Here is a 15,975-nt window from a genome sequence, read left to right on the forward strand (position 1 = left end):
TATATATATATATATATATATATATATATACACACCATAGAATACTATTCAGCCATAAAAACGAATGAAATCATGCTATTTGCAATGACATGGTGGAGCTAGAGAGTATAATGCTATGCAAAATAAGTTAGAGAGAGACAAATACCATACAATTTCACTCATATGTGGAACTGAAGAAACAATGAGCTAAGGGAAAAAAATTGAGAGAGGAGAGAGAGACAAATGAAGAAACAGACTCCTAATTATAGAGAACAAAGAGAGTATCACCAGAGGAAAAGAAGGTGAGGGGAATGGGCTAAATAGATAATGGGGATTAAGGAGTACACATCTCATGATGAGCATTGGGAATTGTTTGAAATTGTTGAATTATTATATTGTACAACTGAAACTAATAAAACACTGAATGTTAAAAGAATGAAAAAAACACATATTTAGAGGAAAAATGGAAATTTGGTATATACATGTTTACACATACCCATATACACATACGCACACACAGAGGAACAGTATTTGGTCCTAAAAAAGCATGGAGTCTTGCTATTTGTAACAACATAAATGGACACTAAGGACATTATTTTCCTCCTTATATTTCTCATGCTAAGTGAAATATGTCAGAAAGAGAAAAGCAAATATCACATGATCTTATTTGTGGATTAAAAAAAAAACAACCAGACTCATATATAAAGAGAACAGATTAATGATTAATTAATCATTGCCAGAGGTTGCCAGACATGGGAAATTGGGTTTGGCAGAATGGGTGAAGGCAGTTAAAAGATATAAATCTCCAGTTACAATATAAATAATTCCTGGGATGTCATGTACATCATGATGACTACAGTTATTAATATTGCATTATATATTTCAAAGTTGCTAACAGATTAGATCTTAAAAGTTCTCATCATAAGAAAAGAAATTCTGTGGCTATGTATGGTGATAGATGTTCATTACACTTACTGTGGTGATCATTTCGCAATATATAGAAATATCAAATCATTATGTTGTATACTTGAAAATAATATAAGTTTGTATGTCAGTTATACCTCAATAAAATAAATACATACTAAAATATACTATAATTCTGGTAAAAAAAATAAAAATGAATGAGGTCAAAATGGTTCAATGTGATTACTTCTAACTAATTAATTTTGCAGTGAATTAATTTTGATGTGAATCAATATGAAAGGGCAGCTTTAAGTATCTGTGTCAGGGCATTTTTCAGCATTTTCTTTAATAAGTTTGAAGATATTTCAATAAATACAAAAATTCCAATAAAGATGTTTGAAAATTAAATGAGAAGATTTCTGTTAGCACCAAAAACATACTTTTGAATTAATTTTTAGGTAAAGTATTTTCTCTTAGAAACTACTCATGATATATACATGAGTAGTATATATATATACATATACAAAGATATGAAAGAGGATATAAAAATAATTCCTAAATTTTTCCTATGTCCATGTGAAAACATTTGCATAAACATAAATGGTAGAGGAAGATACATTAATATGGCTCTTAGTTTTTTAATATACAAAGAAATAACTAACAAATTATTCCTTTGAAAGATAAAAGGGAAGGGTGCCTCCCTGCATGGTGGCTCAGTCAGTTGAGCATCAGACTTTGGCTCCAGTCATGATGTCATAGTTCATGAGCTCAAGCCCTGTGTCAGGCTCTGTGCTGACAGTTCAGAGCCTGAAGCCTGCTTTGGATTCTGGGTCTCCTTCTCTCTCTCCCCTCCTCTGCTTGTTCTCTCTCTCTCTCTTTCTCTCTCTTAAAAATAAACATTAATTTTTTTTTACCTTTTTTTTGTTTATTTTTGAGACAGAGAGAGAGAGCATGAGTGGAGGAAGGGCAGAGAGAGAGAGAGACAGAGAGAGAGAGAGAGAGAGAGAGAGAGAGAGAGAGAGAGAGACAGAATCTGAAACAGGCTCCAGGCTCTGAACCGTCAGTACAGAACCTGATGCAGGGCTCGAACCCACGGACTGCGAGATCATGACCTGAGCTGAAGTTGGACCTTTAGCCAATGGAGCCACCCAGGTGCCCCAACATTAAATTTAAAAAAAAAGATAAAAGGGACATCATTCTAGTCAATGGGGCTATATCATTCATATTTCAAAATAATCTTAAAACACCAGTTGAGGGTTTGGGACAAGATGGCGGAACTTAAATTCTCTCTGTTCTTCCTCTTTAGTACAACTAAAAACATGGAAATAATAGAGTGCACAATCAGGTGCGTACTGAAGGATAAAAATTTGAAGGTGGGACTGACTAGGACTCCCAGGTCTTACAGAAAAACAAAGAGTTTGGCATCTCCCAATTCCCCACCCAGTCACAAGGCAGTTTAGGCTCAGTGTCTCCTGACTGTCAGCTCAAAGGCAAAGGCAGCACAAGCCCAGTTATGTCCTGACCCCCAACCCTACAGAAGGCAGTTCAGGTGGGCCCTTTCCTCCCCTGGTAACACTGGTGGGAGTTCCACTAGTAGCATGTGGCCTGGAATTCTGGCCCAGGTCAGTAGCAGTGTGGCCCAGTGGTGTCAGATGAACCAAGCAGACCAAACTAGTACTACAAGGACTCTGCAAACTAAATTGTTGTTAGAACCACAGCCCACAAAAGTAGACCAGGACCTATACATTAAATAGGGTAACTGCCTACTAAAATAGAGAATTCTATTTATATAGGATCCAGAGTCTCCCAAAATAATATCCAAAATGTCTAGAAGACAAATGAAAACTCCTGGAAAAAAGAATAATCATAGATATAAAAAACTCATTGAATGGCCATGATAGCAGAATGAACAGGACAAAGGAAAAAAAAATCAGTGAACTTGAAAAGAGATCAATAAAAAAATATCTGAACAATACAGAGAAAATATTAATTAACAACTACCAAATAATAACATAATTATATGCCTGGTTGTAATTTATTTCTTTAGATTAGCTGGAATTTTACTCTAAATTATACTATTCTGGTTTTTTTTAACCCTTATAAGCTTTTCTTATGAACAAAGTAATATAATAATGAGAACAAGAAAACACAGTCACTAAATTAACAATCCATATGATCATTAACATAAAAAAGTAAAAATAATACCTACTATTTTTATTGAGCAGACAAATACAAGAACAGAGAACCTTCTCAAATCAAGATACATTACACACCTATTGAGTACAAACACTTCAAAATACTCATTGTTTTCATGGTATTAATTTGAAGATACTCACCTTCTAACTAAATCTGGTTTTAGAAGAGTTGTTTGTTGTTCAATTCCAACTGCCTGGGATACAGACTGTAAATAGTACAGAAATAAACTTGTTATAATATAAGACTTTAAGCTAAAAATGTAATCTGCTATTATTTCAAAAAACATGGTTTTTACATTTCACATTTTAGTTAACTCACAAACTAGGTAGAATGTCCACATTATGGAATATTTGATGTTACTACTAAAGATAAAGAAAAATAAAATGTATCAATATTCATATTCATTAATATTTTCCATTTAAAAAGATAACATTCTTTTATATACCTTTGTGTTATTTTTCAGTGGAGAACACCAACATTCAGCTTCCAGGCCTGATGGGAAAAACCAGTACTAAAAGGAAGAGTTTCTGCCATTTCACAAATAGATAAATAAATGACTCAAGCTTTAACTTACTGTATGGCTCTGGCTCTTTCTTGCTCTCTTTACACTAAACTGCTGACAACTATCCCCTTGAGGCATTAGCAGCTGCAATACTGGCGTCTAGGAGAAAACCTTAAGCCCTCTAAGAAGGAAAATGCCAACCATGTTGGAAAAACAATTTTAAACGTTTTTCTAATCCATCCTACGTACTGCCACTGGTGATAGCACAGTGACCTTAAAATGCAAATCTACCAAATTCGATGTCTGCCCTACCAAGTTTAAACCCTCTATGAAGGTTCATCATCTAGAAGGTTAAATTCCTTTGGATGGCAAAGTCCTCAATGAACTGGTCCCTGCCGCATTTTCTAGACTCTTCTACCACAGTGAACTGTAGCTCCTTTGAAAGAGTTGAGCTCTTCCATATACTGTGACTCTACTCATGTTCCTTCATCTTCCTGGTCTATTTTAACTCCTCCTCAGTCCTGTCCATTATATGGACGGAACTCCTTTATATAAGAAGCTTCTATCACAGTAGGTTCCAGACAGTCCAGCAAAATTACTTTGGGTACTCGAAAAAACATGTGCCTGGGTGGCTCAGTTGGTTAAGCATCCAACTTCAGCTCAGGTCATAATCTCACGGTTCATGAGTTCAAGATCCACATCAGGCTCTCTGCTGTCCGCACAGAGCCTGCTTTAAATCCTGTCTCCCTCTCTCTCTGCCCCTCCTCTGATCGCTCGCTCTCTCTCAAAAATAAATATTAAAAACTATTTAAAAAATAAAAAGCATATACCTTAGCTCATATCTTGTTTTCTAAACAATAGGGATGAAGGTTTCCTAGAGAAATGACTCATTCTAACACTGGGGCAAAGAAAGTATAAGATGAGGCTAGATCATCTTGTTATGCCAAAAAGTAAAGAATTGCTCAAATAATGGTGGGAACATATCAAAAATATACAGGAGCAAGGGGGTTCCACTGTCCAAATATGGGACAATTTGGACATCAAAATAAATAATGATAGTAACAGAATATAACCCATTCAATAAAATAAAAGTACATGAGTTCATACTGATATGAACAAAAAAGTCTATGCAGCACAGAGCCAACTAATAAATATAAGGAATGATGAAGTCATAAAATCATCAATGGATGATAAAACTAGTGGGTAAAAGTTATAGAGATTCAAAATATCTCCCCACAGATTACTTACTAATTATAAAAGCAAAAAGAGGGTCACTTTATACTAGAAAATTATACAGTATACAGCAGGCCCCACCTTAAACAAGGAATCAGATTTAATTTCAGCAAGAGTGGGACAAACTGACATCACATGCCTCCTAATATGATATGATGTGCAAAGAACACATCGCGTAATGGTATTACTGACAAAAATGTATCATCTGAATCTTAACAAGAGGGAATTTCAAACAAACTCAAATTGAAGGACATTCTACAAAATAACCAATCTTCAGTCTTCCAAAAAATATCAGTGTTATAAAAGACAAGGAAAGGCTGAGGAGCTGTTCTAGATTAAAGGAAACAAGAGAGACAACACAACTAAAGGCAATGCATGATCTTCAATGAGATCTTAAATCAAGGGAGCAAAATTGCCTACATGGACATTAACTGGACAATTGGTGAAATTTTACTGTGGACAAAAGACTAACTAATAATAATTAATTTATATTAAATTTCTTGAATTTTGTCATTGTATTGTGGTTTTAAAAATGTCCTTGTTTTTATACTGAAATATTTAGGAGTAAAAGGACATCATATCTGCAACTAGCAATATCTCATGCTTCTGAGGGACAATCATGTGTGCATGTATGAATATATGGATGGACAAATGTATGGACAGAATGACCAACCAAATAACAAATCGATGGACCATCATCCAGCAATGCCTTTTATCACATCCCTCTTTATCATATATGTTTAATGTCTGACTCCAAGGACTCTGTTATCTTTGTAGTCTCAGTTCCTCTTACCACTCACCACAGTGTCTGGCACATTTTAGGCTTCGATTAATTGTTTTAAGGCAGAAAGAAATAAGAAAGAAAGCATTGACATAAGAAGAAAGGCTGTGCCATAAAAATGTTCATGATCCATTATTACGAATCCTGGACACAAATCCCAACGAAATAATACAAAGGAAGAAAAAAGTACATAGTATAAAGTTTGTTTCATAGTAAATATTCAATAAATGATAGATACTTCTGTGTTTTTATTGTGCTATTATACATAATAAAAATTGGCAGCAAATAAGTTGTTCAGGAATAGGGGAAGAGTTAGGTAAATATGAATATTTAATGCATTATTGTGTGGCCATTAAATACTGGGATTGTGAAGGCCAAGTAAAGGCAGGGAAAATCATTTATCAATGAATGAAAAAAGTAGAGGACAAGTACAACCACTTACTCATGTGTCAAAAGCCAGGAATACTATAAAAAATATAATCACTACCATATAAGGGAAATAGCATTCTAGTGATTTTTCCCAATTTTCCTACTTTTTATGATCTTACTACATACATTTTATAATTTAAAACTTTCAAAGGATATCAAATACTAAGTGTACAGGAGAATAGGTATTTTTCATTAACCACTGGAGGGATTGTAAACTGGTTAGTCCTTTTTGAAAAGTAATTTGACAATCAATACATAAAGTCTTAAAAACATGTAGGAATTACATTTCTAGAAATCTGCCCAAGGAAATAATTAAAAAAATATATACAAAGGAAATAATTAAGCGTATATAGCAGGATTTAGCTACAAGAATGTTCCTCACAACACGGAATATAATCGTAAAGAACAAAAAAATAGACACTTGTTTATTTGCTCCATTAAATACATAATTGTATCTTATATGTTATCTTATGACAGATATATTTAAGTGAGAAAAAATTATAAAAGAGTATGTATCCTACAGTAACATTAAAATTACATGTATGTTTAAGAATATCAAATAGTTTGGAAGAATACATGACAAGGTGTTAAGCTTATCTATATTCATCTTGTTTTGGTAATAAGAAAAACACAAATTCAACTTTGTACAGATTTATCAACCCTCAAATCTGATAATCACAGGGCAGGTCCCCATTATTTCAATGTACAACATTATAGTCATTTTAGACAAAAGTAAAAATGGAACATTTCATTAAATTTTAAAGACATCTACAAAACTGGCCCAATGTCTATATGTAAATATTAGTTTTGAGATTCCTCAAAATATTATGAAAGAATTTGATTTGAAGCTATCATATGAAAAGACAGATGAACCAACTATTAGCCATGATTCTGAGGACACAAAGTAGCATTTATAATCCTGTTAGTAATTACAAGTGGTTATAAAATATCGTCCAAGACTGCTGTAATAGTAACTATGTCTTGTTTCTCTTTACTTAATCCATACTCTTTGCCTCCAGATTTATGCATCAAGACACAGTGTCACTGTTCCATCTTGCTGGGACTCAATATGATTCTTTTAAATTTTCCTTAATACAACCATTTAGGCTGGGTACATTTTTTTTATTAGGAGAGTGAGGCAAATCATGAGAGAGTCTGGAATACTGAAAACAAACTGAGGGCTGAAGAGGGAGGGGCCAAGAAGAAAGGGGGTGATGGTCATGGATACATTTTGTTGGATCTTGTGTGTACAAGAAAAAAAAAAGAAATCTCATTGCCAAAGCATTGGCTTTCAGTGTTTTTAAACAATGATTATGTTAAAGAGCTAATTATCTAACCTATAATTAGCAGCTAATCTAATTTGTCCAGGAAACAAACCTCAGTATGGGTTGACTAGGTTGGAAGAGGGAAGGGAAGTCAAGAAATCGTACTTTGTATTATTTCTCAACTACCCCCCACCTTAAAATCCAAGTGAAAGGCAGGGACCAATCCCCTTTCCTAATGAGACTTTGAAAATATGGATGTCTGAGACATTGATAATTTGCTAGCAAAATTCAATAATACTTAAGTACATCTGTACATATGCAGAATGAGGACAAGGCCAAAATGAAAAGCAAAAACTAGCCATGGATTCCACGGGCCATCCATGCTCTCCTCTCTATTTTGACATTTAGAACACTTTCTTACACTTGTTTCTAGGTCTTTCTCACATGGGATGCTGTGAGCTATTTGAGGGAAGAGACCATATCTCTAAAATTTATTGCAATATTCCCAGTGCCTAATTAACACCTGAAATAGGAATAGATGCTGAATAATTGTCTTTCACTATTACAATATTCTCATTGTTTTTATTTTTATTATAGCAACAAACTGATCAGTATTAAGCATTTATTAAGTGCTAAGTACTTCATATACATTATTTAAACTTAGTTAAACCCTTATGACAACTCTGCGCAGTAAGTACTGCTATCTTCATTTTACAAATGAGCAAGCTGAGGCTGTAAGTGATTGAAGCAAAAATGGAGTCAGTAAAAGGAAAGTAATAGATAAATGACTCCAGAGAGTAATGAGCAGAGACCCCTTATGCACACCCTAGAGGCTTTTCTGTTAATTTTTGTTAGTTCCTAACTCTCTTTCTCCTTAACTTACTTTGTCATTATTTGCCCTCCTCCCACCAGTGATTCTCAGCCCTGAATGCAGTTTATAATCTCAAAGGAAGGAGAAGAGAAGGAGAGAAAGGGAGGAAGGGAGAAAGAAAAAGAAAAAGAAATCAAAAAACAAGAAAAGAAACATTTAAACATTTCATATACTACCTTACTGTATTATGAGTGATACAAAACATGTCTCTCTTATGAAGTGCTTTTTGTTAATAACTGCTATTTATTAAGCACTTACTACATGCCAGACATTTCTTTCATATAGCCCATCTAATCCTAATGAGCCTGCAAGATATGCATTTTTTTTCTGACATAATGAAAATTTTCCAACATATAGAAGTTGAGTATTTGTTCAGTGAAAACCCATATATCTACCACTCACAGTCTATTGCATTTTACTATAATTGCATATCACATGTATCTCCATCAATCCATCTTTTTTTTTATATATCAAAGTAAGTTGCAAATGCAAGACAAGCATTTTCAAATGTCATTTTACTAATGAAAACAATCAGAGCTAAAATAAATAACTTTTCTCAAATCATACAGTAAATAATTCGGAGACATTGTTCAAACTCAGGTCTAACTCAAGATACAAACTGGTTTAAGCCTATATGTATGATGTATATACCTGTTTAACAATGAAATTTTTGTTTAATTAAAAAAAGTTATCACTGTGTATGTCCACTTCCATATTTTTATATTTGTAAAGAACCATTCATCTATAAAGTCACTGCTTATCTAAGCCAAATTCCTGGCCAAGCCAAGATTTTGAATAATGAAATTTACCATAAGAAGTAACTGATCCAGGGGCACCTGGGTAGCTCAGTTGGTTAGGCGTCAGACTTCGACTCAGGTCATGACCTCAGGGTTCTTGAGTTCAAGCCCCATATCAGGCTCTGTGCTGACAGCTCAGAGCCTGGATCCTGCTTCAGATTCTGTGTCTCTCTTTCTTTCTGCCCCTCTCCCACTGTGCGTGCTCTCGCTCTCGCTCTCTCTCTCTCTCTCTCTCTCTGTCTCTGTCTCTGTCTCCCAAAAATAAACAAACATTAAAAAAAAGAACTGACCCACAGCATATTTCCATGGACGAACTCACATCAAGACATCGAGGCTATTAAGCAGGCAAGGAAAAAATAGATGAAAACACACCAGCACCACAAAAATTGATAAACAAGAGTAACAGAAACTAGGAGGAAGTTTTTTTAATTATAAAGCAGGTAGAACGAGATTAAAGAAAAAAATTTACCTAGGCTTCACTCCAGGGCCTCCCTAGAGAGCACCTCATGAAAGGGTACCTAACTGAAAGTTGACTTATACTTCATACTTTTCCTGTATTATGTAATCTCAGTTGACTTATCAAGGGTCTGTACCAACCATCAAATTGATCACACACTGCTCTTATTGCAGCCCTCCAAGCTTTCGACAGCTATTTGAAGAGAGCAACTCACCCTGTTAAAAAAAAAAAAAAACCTAAAAGGAGAAGGCATAGTGGAGATAAAAAGGAGAGGACTAACTGAACCATTTAGCACTCTGGGAGGTAGAGTTCCTACAAGTAAAGCCAAATCAACAAAGATGCAGAAAGGAAAAATTCTGATAGCTATACATGTTGAGACTGCAATCTTTACTATATTTGATTATTACAAGCATTAGAGAACACACTATGGGGGTAAAAGTAAACCATGCCTTAGTAGAGAACTATAGTAGATCAGTGCCTACTAATAAACAGTGTATATCTCCTGGTCCTTAAACTGTAGACCTGTGAAAGGACTTAATCACCACTCAAATAGACAAAAAAAAAGTTAAAGAAAATCTACTTGAAGTTAGAGAGTTGGGCAGGGGAGTCCAGATTCTATAGGGCTTTCATGCCATTAAGTGTTGGGTTTTGAGACATGATCTGACTTGCATTTTAAAAGGATCATTCTGGTTAGGTTTATTCCTACGTATTTTATGGTTTTTCGTGCAATTGTGAATGGGATCTGTTTCGTGCTTTCTCTTTCTGTTGCTTCATGTTTGGTGTATAAGAATGCAACTGATTTCTGTACATTGATTTTGCTGCATCCCAGAGAGTTTGAATTGCTGTATTCTCATTTTCATTCGTCTCCATATATTTTTTAATTTCCTCTTTAATTGCCTGATTGGCCCAATCATTCTTTAGTAGGGTAGTTTTTAACCTGGATTTACCCAGGGGATACAGAAGTGCTGATGCATAGGAGCACATGTACCCCAATGTTCATAGCGGCACTTTCTACAATAGCCAAATCATGGAAAGAGCCTCAATGTCCATCACCTGCTGAGTGGATCAAGAAGATGTGGTACATATACACAATGGAGTACTACATGGCAATGAGAAAGAATGATATCTGACCATTTGTAGCAAAGTGGATGGACCTTGAGGGTGTCATGCTAAGTGAAATAAGTCAAGCAGAGAAGGATAGATACCATATGGCTGCATTCATAGGTCTAACAGGAGAGACCTGGTAGGGGACCATGGGGAGAGGAAGGGGGAAAGAGAGCGGGGAAGAGTGAGGGACACAGATCAAGAGAGACTACTGAATACTGGAGATGAACCATGGACTGAAAGGGGAGGGGGAGGGAGGGAGGGGGTGACGGTCATGGTGGGGGGCATTTGTGGGGAGAAGCACTGGGTGTTATATGGAAACCAATTTGACAATAAACTATTTAAAAAAGAAAGGATCGTTCTGCTTTTTAGAATGGGAAAAGGGTTATAAAGGAGCAAAGGTAGAAGGAAGGACAACAATTAAGAGACCACTGTAATCATTTAAGCAAGAGGGATTAGCCATCATGATAATGATGGAGGTGAGAAGTAGTGAGAAGTTGTCAGGTTGTAGATATATTTTAAAGGAAAAGCCAAAAGACTTTGTGATGATTTCAAGTGACATATGAGAAAAAGAGAAGAATAAAAGATGACCATAGATATATGGCTTGAGTAACAAGAAAGACAGAGTTTCCATTTGCTGAGATGGGGACAACTGTGAAAAGAATAGCCTTAAGGCAGTGGTGAGAAGAGTGCAAAAAAAGTGATTTGGAACACATTGAATTTCAAATGTCCATTGTATAATCAGATAGAGATGTTGGCTGTATACTCAAAGAAGCATGGCAAAAACAAAAACAAAAATTCTTTCCTAGAACACAGTCAAAAGTAAAGTGGGGCTGGAGGTATCCATATGAAACACACACACACACACACACACACACACACACACACACACACACACACCAGGTCTATGTGCTGAGAACCCTGGAAACTATAACCCTCAAGTAACAGCAAACACAGCCAACATCCATATTTTGGTTTCTAAATTCTATTTTCCACTATAAGGAATTAGGGCTCCACGGAGAAATGACTGATTCCAGAGGTGGGGCAGGGGAAGTACAAAATGAGCCTGAAATATCATGCTGCACCAGAAAAGAAAATACTTAAAGAATAACAAGAACATGTTGGGGCACCTGGGTAGTTCAGTCAGGTGACTGACTTTGGCTCAGGTCATGATCACACAGTTCAAGAGTTCAAGCCCACATCTGGCTCTCTGCTGTCAGCACAGATCCTGGAGCCTGCTTTGGATTCTGTGTGTGTGTGTATGTTTCTCCTGCCCCACTTCCCACCTCAAAAATAAACATTAAAAATTTTTTTAAAAAATAATAACAAGTACATTTCAATAGGAAACCATATCGACCTTGAATGGGTGCCCATTAACCAAAATCTGGGGTATTTTAACCATCAAAATAAATAATGATAATATTATATCATAACTTAGTAAATAATATTTGCCCCATGAGTCCACACTTATACAAATAAATAAACAAAAGAGAAAGGGCAACTAATAAACATAAAGAGAAATAATAAAATTAGAATATCACCAATAGATACTCAAACTAGTGAGTGAAAGTTTTTATGATGAAAGGGATATTTACATAGTCTCAAAACAGCTCCCTGTAAATGACTCATTAATTATAAAGGGGAAAAAATGGCAACTTTATAGTGGAAAAGCCTGACAGGCCCTGCTTGAACCAAGTAATAAAAGTTAATATCACCAATTTTGGGACAAATGGGACTCCTGCCAAAATGCTATGATTTGAAACTAATCACGAGAAAACTTCAAATAAACTTAAACTGAGGTATATTCTACAAAACACTGGACTGTGCTTTTCAACACTGTCAAGAGAAACAAAGGCTGAAGAAATGTTCAATATTAAAGCAGACTAAAGAAAAAGATAACCCTCCCAGAACTACCCTCCCAAATTTGACTAGGCATTTCACAAAAGATATTTGAATCTCTAACAATTACATGAAAAGGTACACAACATTGTTAATTATCAGAGAAATACAAGTTAAAAGCACAATATATACTACATCACATCCACCAGAGTGGCTAAAATTTAAAATATAGGTAATGCAAATTGTTGATAAAGATGTAAAATAATTGGAACACTCATACATTGTTGGTAGGAATGTGTTTATTTATGTTTGAAAGAGAGAGAGAGCGAGCACTTCCAGGGGAGGAGCAGAGAGAGGGCGACAGAGGATCTGCACTGAGTGCAGAGAGCCCAATGCAAAGTTCAAACTCATGAACCATGAGATCATAAAGTGAGCCAAAGCTGGATGCTTAACCAACTGAGCCACCCAGGTAGGAATGTATTTTGCCACAACAACTTGGAAAAATGTGTAGCATTATTTAGTATAGTTAAATATAATTTTATCTTGTGACCCAGCAATCACACACCTACATACAGACACAAGAGAAATGAGTGCATAAATACAATAAAACATATAGGAACATTCACAGCTGTTTATTTTTAAGACACAAAAACTAGAACCAATCTTAATCTATATCAACAGAAGAATTAATAACTGTGGCATAATCTATAATAGTACAACTTAAAGCAAAAAATAAAAATAAAACAAAACTACTGATACATGCAATAATGTGGGTGGATCTTAGTGATTCTTCTAGGGGCCTGAAAATTTTCTCATCTTCATTTGCATTTAAAAGAGGAATACATATATAAAAAATCCTCAAGCTGCATATTTAAGACTAGGGTACTTTAATGTATATTTGCCTTTTATACTTCAATAAAAAGAACTCTTTGGGACTCCTGGGTGGCTCAGTCAGTTAAGGTCCGACTTCAGCTCAGGTCATGATCTCTAAGTCTGTGAGTTTCAGTCCCACATCGGGCTCTGTGCTGCCAGCTCAGAGCCTGGAGCCTGCTTCAGATTCTGTGTCTCCCTCTCTCTCTGCGCCCCCTACCACTTACCCTCTGCCTCTCAAAAATGAATAAATGTTAAAAATTTTTAAAAAGAAGAAGAAGAAAAAGAAGAAATCAGGACATCTGGGTGGCTCAGTCTGTTGGGCATCTGACTTCAGCTCGGGTCATGATCTCAAACTTCCTGCGTCTGAGCCCCATGTCAGGCTCCGTGCTGATAGCTCACAACCTAGAGCCTGCTTTGGATTTTGTGTCTCCCTCTCTTTCTGTCCCAACCCCACTCTCTCTCTCTCTCTCTCTCTCTCTCTTAAAAATAAATAAACATTTTTAAAAAGTTTTTTTAAAAAAAAGAAGAAATCTTTTTAAAAGCTGGTATGATCCAACTCTGATGAAATAAATATTAAAAAATATTTCATAAGCAGGAGGCAAGATGGGGGAGAAGTAGGAAGCTCTGGACGTTTCACCCGCCCACATCTCTCAATCCAAGAAGGACAGAAGTAACAATACTCTGATCCACAAGAGTTTGGGAGGAAAAGAGTCAGAATCCACTGGAAAGACAGCCTGATAGGTGCATTGAGTGCGAACTGGGGAAGATGAAAATGGGTCAGGGCCTGGAGGCTCAGAGGGGACGGAGGCCCCTACATACAGAGCCACGGAGATGAAGGGAAGAGAAAGAGAAGCTAAAAACACTCATAGAGCTTTCTAGAAAAGAGAAAACCCTCGGCCACGACAGAGAGGGATTTTATGATCCCATCAATAATCGCAGGCGCGGGGAGAGAGATCCTTTCTTTCTAGCTGGCGCACTTTCCTTAGGCTCAGCAGTCCAATCCCAGGCAGTGCCAGGAGAAACTGCTCCCCTTCTCCCCCTACTAGATCCCCAGTAGGAAGCTGTCCCCCATGGGAATTCATTTCGGGCTGTATCCTTAAAGTGCGAGGAATAGGGTCTTGAAATGAGGTGGGGCTTATAAAATACAACTTGGTCCACCCACAGCACAGCTCCCTGTGCCCAAAACAGTGGGTTGCAACACTTGGTGGAGAAGGGACTGGGGTGTCCCCATTCTTCTGCCCACAACCACCAAGGCACGGCCGCAGGGAATAGCCCACGGGACCACAGTGGAGGCAAAACCTGCCTACACCAAGCCACGCTCATCCACGCTAGAGAGCTGTCCTCTTTTTTTTTTTTTCCAAAGTCCAGGCAATAGAACATTGATGCATTGCCATGATTAGATCAATTTTTGCTATTCAGATATAATTTCCCTTATCTCATTCTTATCTCTCCCTTCCACTGGACTGGGCACTTGGGACATTGGTTTGCCTAAAATGTCATACTTAATCTATTCTCTTGATGCTACTATCATTTCTCTGTCTCTGGAATAATCAGACTATATAGTTTCTCTGGGTAACTATCTTCATTTTTTTCTCCTCGCCTCTGACCATATTCTCCTCTTTCTCTCTCCGAATTAAGCCATTTAGTCTCTATGTCTGGCCAACCATTAATTTCACTTCCTCCACACCCCCATCATTTCTCTCTTGGTATATCCTCTGCCAAAAGCACAGCCTCCACCCTACCTTTATTTGTAGCTGGGAATACTGGTTTTATGCTTTTGGACTGCCCTTTGTCTTTTGTTGTTTTTGTTTTGTTTTGTTGTTTTCCTTTCAGATTGCTTGTTTCATTTGTCTATGTGTTTGCATGCTTTTGTTCCCTGTTTTTTTTTCCCTCTGTTCCCTACTAAAGAACGAATGGGCCAGTTAGGCAATTAGAGAAGAAACTTAAAAATATATGGAAACAAATGAAAACAAAAATACAACAATCCAAACTCCAGGGAAGCAGCAAAGGCAGTCTTAAGAGGAAAGTATATTGCAATACAGGCGTTATTCAAGAAACCAGAAAAAGCGCCAATTCAAAATCTAACAGCACGTAAAGGAATAGAAGGAAAGCAGCAAGAGAACCCCAAACCCAGCCAAAGAAGAGAAATAACAGAAATCGGAGCAGAAATAAACAATATAGATCCAAAAAAACCATTGAACAGATCAATGAAACCAAGAGTTGATGTTTTGAAAAAATAAACAAAATTGATAAGTCTCTATCCAGGCTTCTCAGAAAGAAAAGAGAGAGTACACAAATAGACAAAAATCAAGAATGAAAATGGATCTATTACAACCAATCCCTCAGAAATACAACCAATTGTGCTCGCTTCGGCAGCACATATACTAAAATTGGAATGATACAGAGAAGATTAGCATGGCCCCTGTGCAAGGATGACATGCAAATTCGTGAAGCGTTCCATATTTTGAAATCTGGCCATTTGTAGGAAAGTGGATGGACCTGAAGGTGTCATGCTAAGCGAAATGAGTCAGGCAGAGAAGGACAGATACCATATGTTTGCACTCATAGGTCTAACAGGAAATTTTCAGAATGATCTAGCTTCAAGAAAAGCAAGCAGTTAGTAGTGCTTAAGAAAAATTGATTCAGTACCTAATGGATAGTTGATACCTGTCACAACACAGCATTTTATATACTGTTAAGTGAAACTGCAATACAATCTAAGTTTATGTTGGGAGTGTTTGCTGTA

General features: G+C 36.4%; 1 protein-coding gene and 1 non-coding gene across 2 annotated transcripts in view; one reads left to right on the forward strand and one right to left on the reverse strand.

The window, feature by feature from the left end:
- The window catches only part of WNK3 (WNK lysine deficient protein kinase 3), a 175,942-nt gene that overhangs the window by 64,942 nt on the left and 95,025 nt on the right, over positions 1-15,975 (reverse strand). The window contains exon 10 of the mRNA XM_029930827.1: positions 3,219-3,283. Coding sequence (XP_029786687.1) covers positions 3,219-3,283 — 65 coding nt within the window. The remainder of the gene's footprint in view (positions 1-3,218; positions 3,284-15,975) is intronic.
- LOC115284437 lies at positions 15,590-15,696 on the forward strand. The gene has a single exon (XR_003905192.1). It is a non-coding gene; the product is annotated as a U6 spliceosomal RNA (small nuclear RNA).

The sequence above is a fragment of the Suricata suricatta genome, chromosome X (assembly GCF_006229205.1).
Source record: "Suricata suricatta isolate VVHF042 chromosome X, meerkat_22Aug2017_6uvM2_HiC, whole genome shotgun sequence".
Taxonomy (NCBI): Eukaryota; Metazoa; Chordata; class Mammalia; order Carnivora; family Herpestidae; genus Suricata; species Suricata suricatta.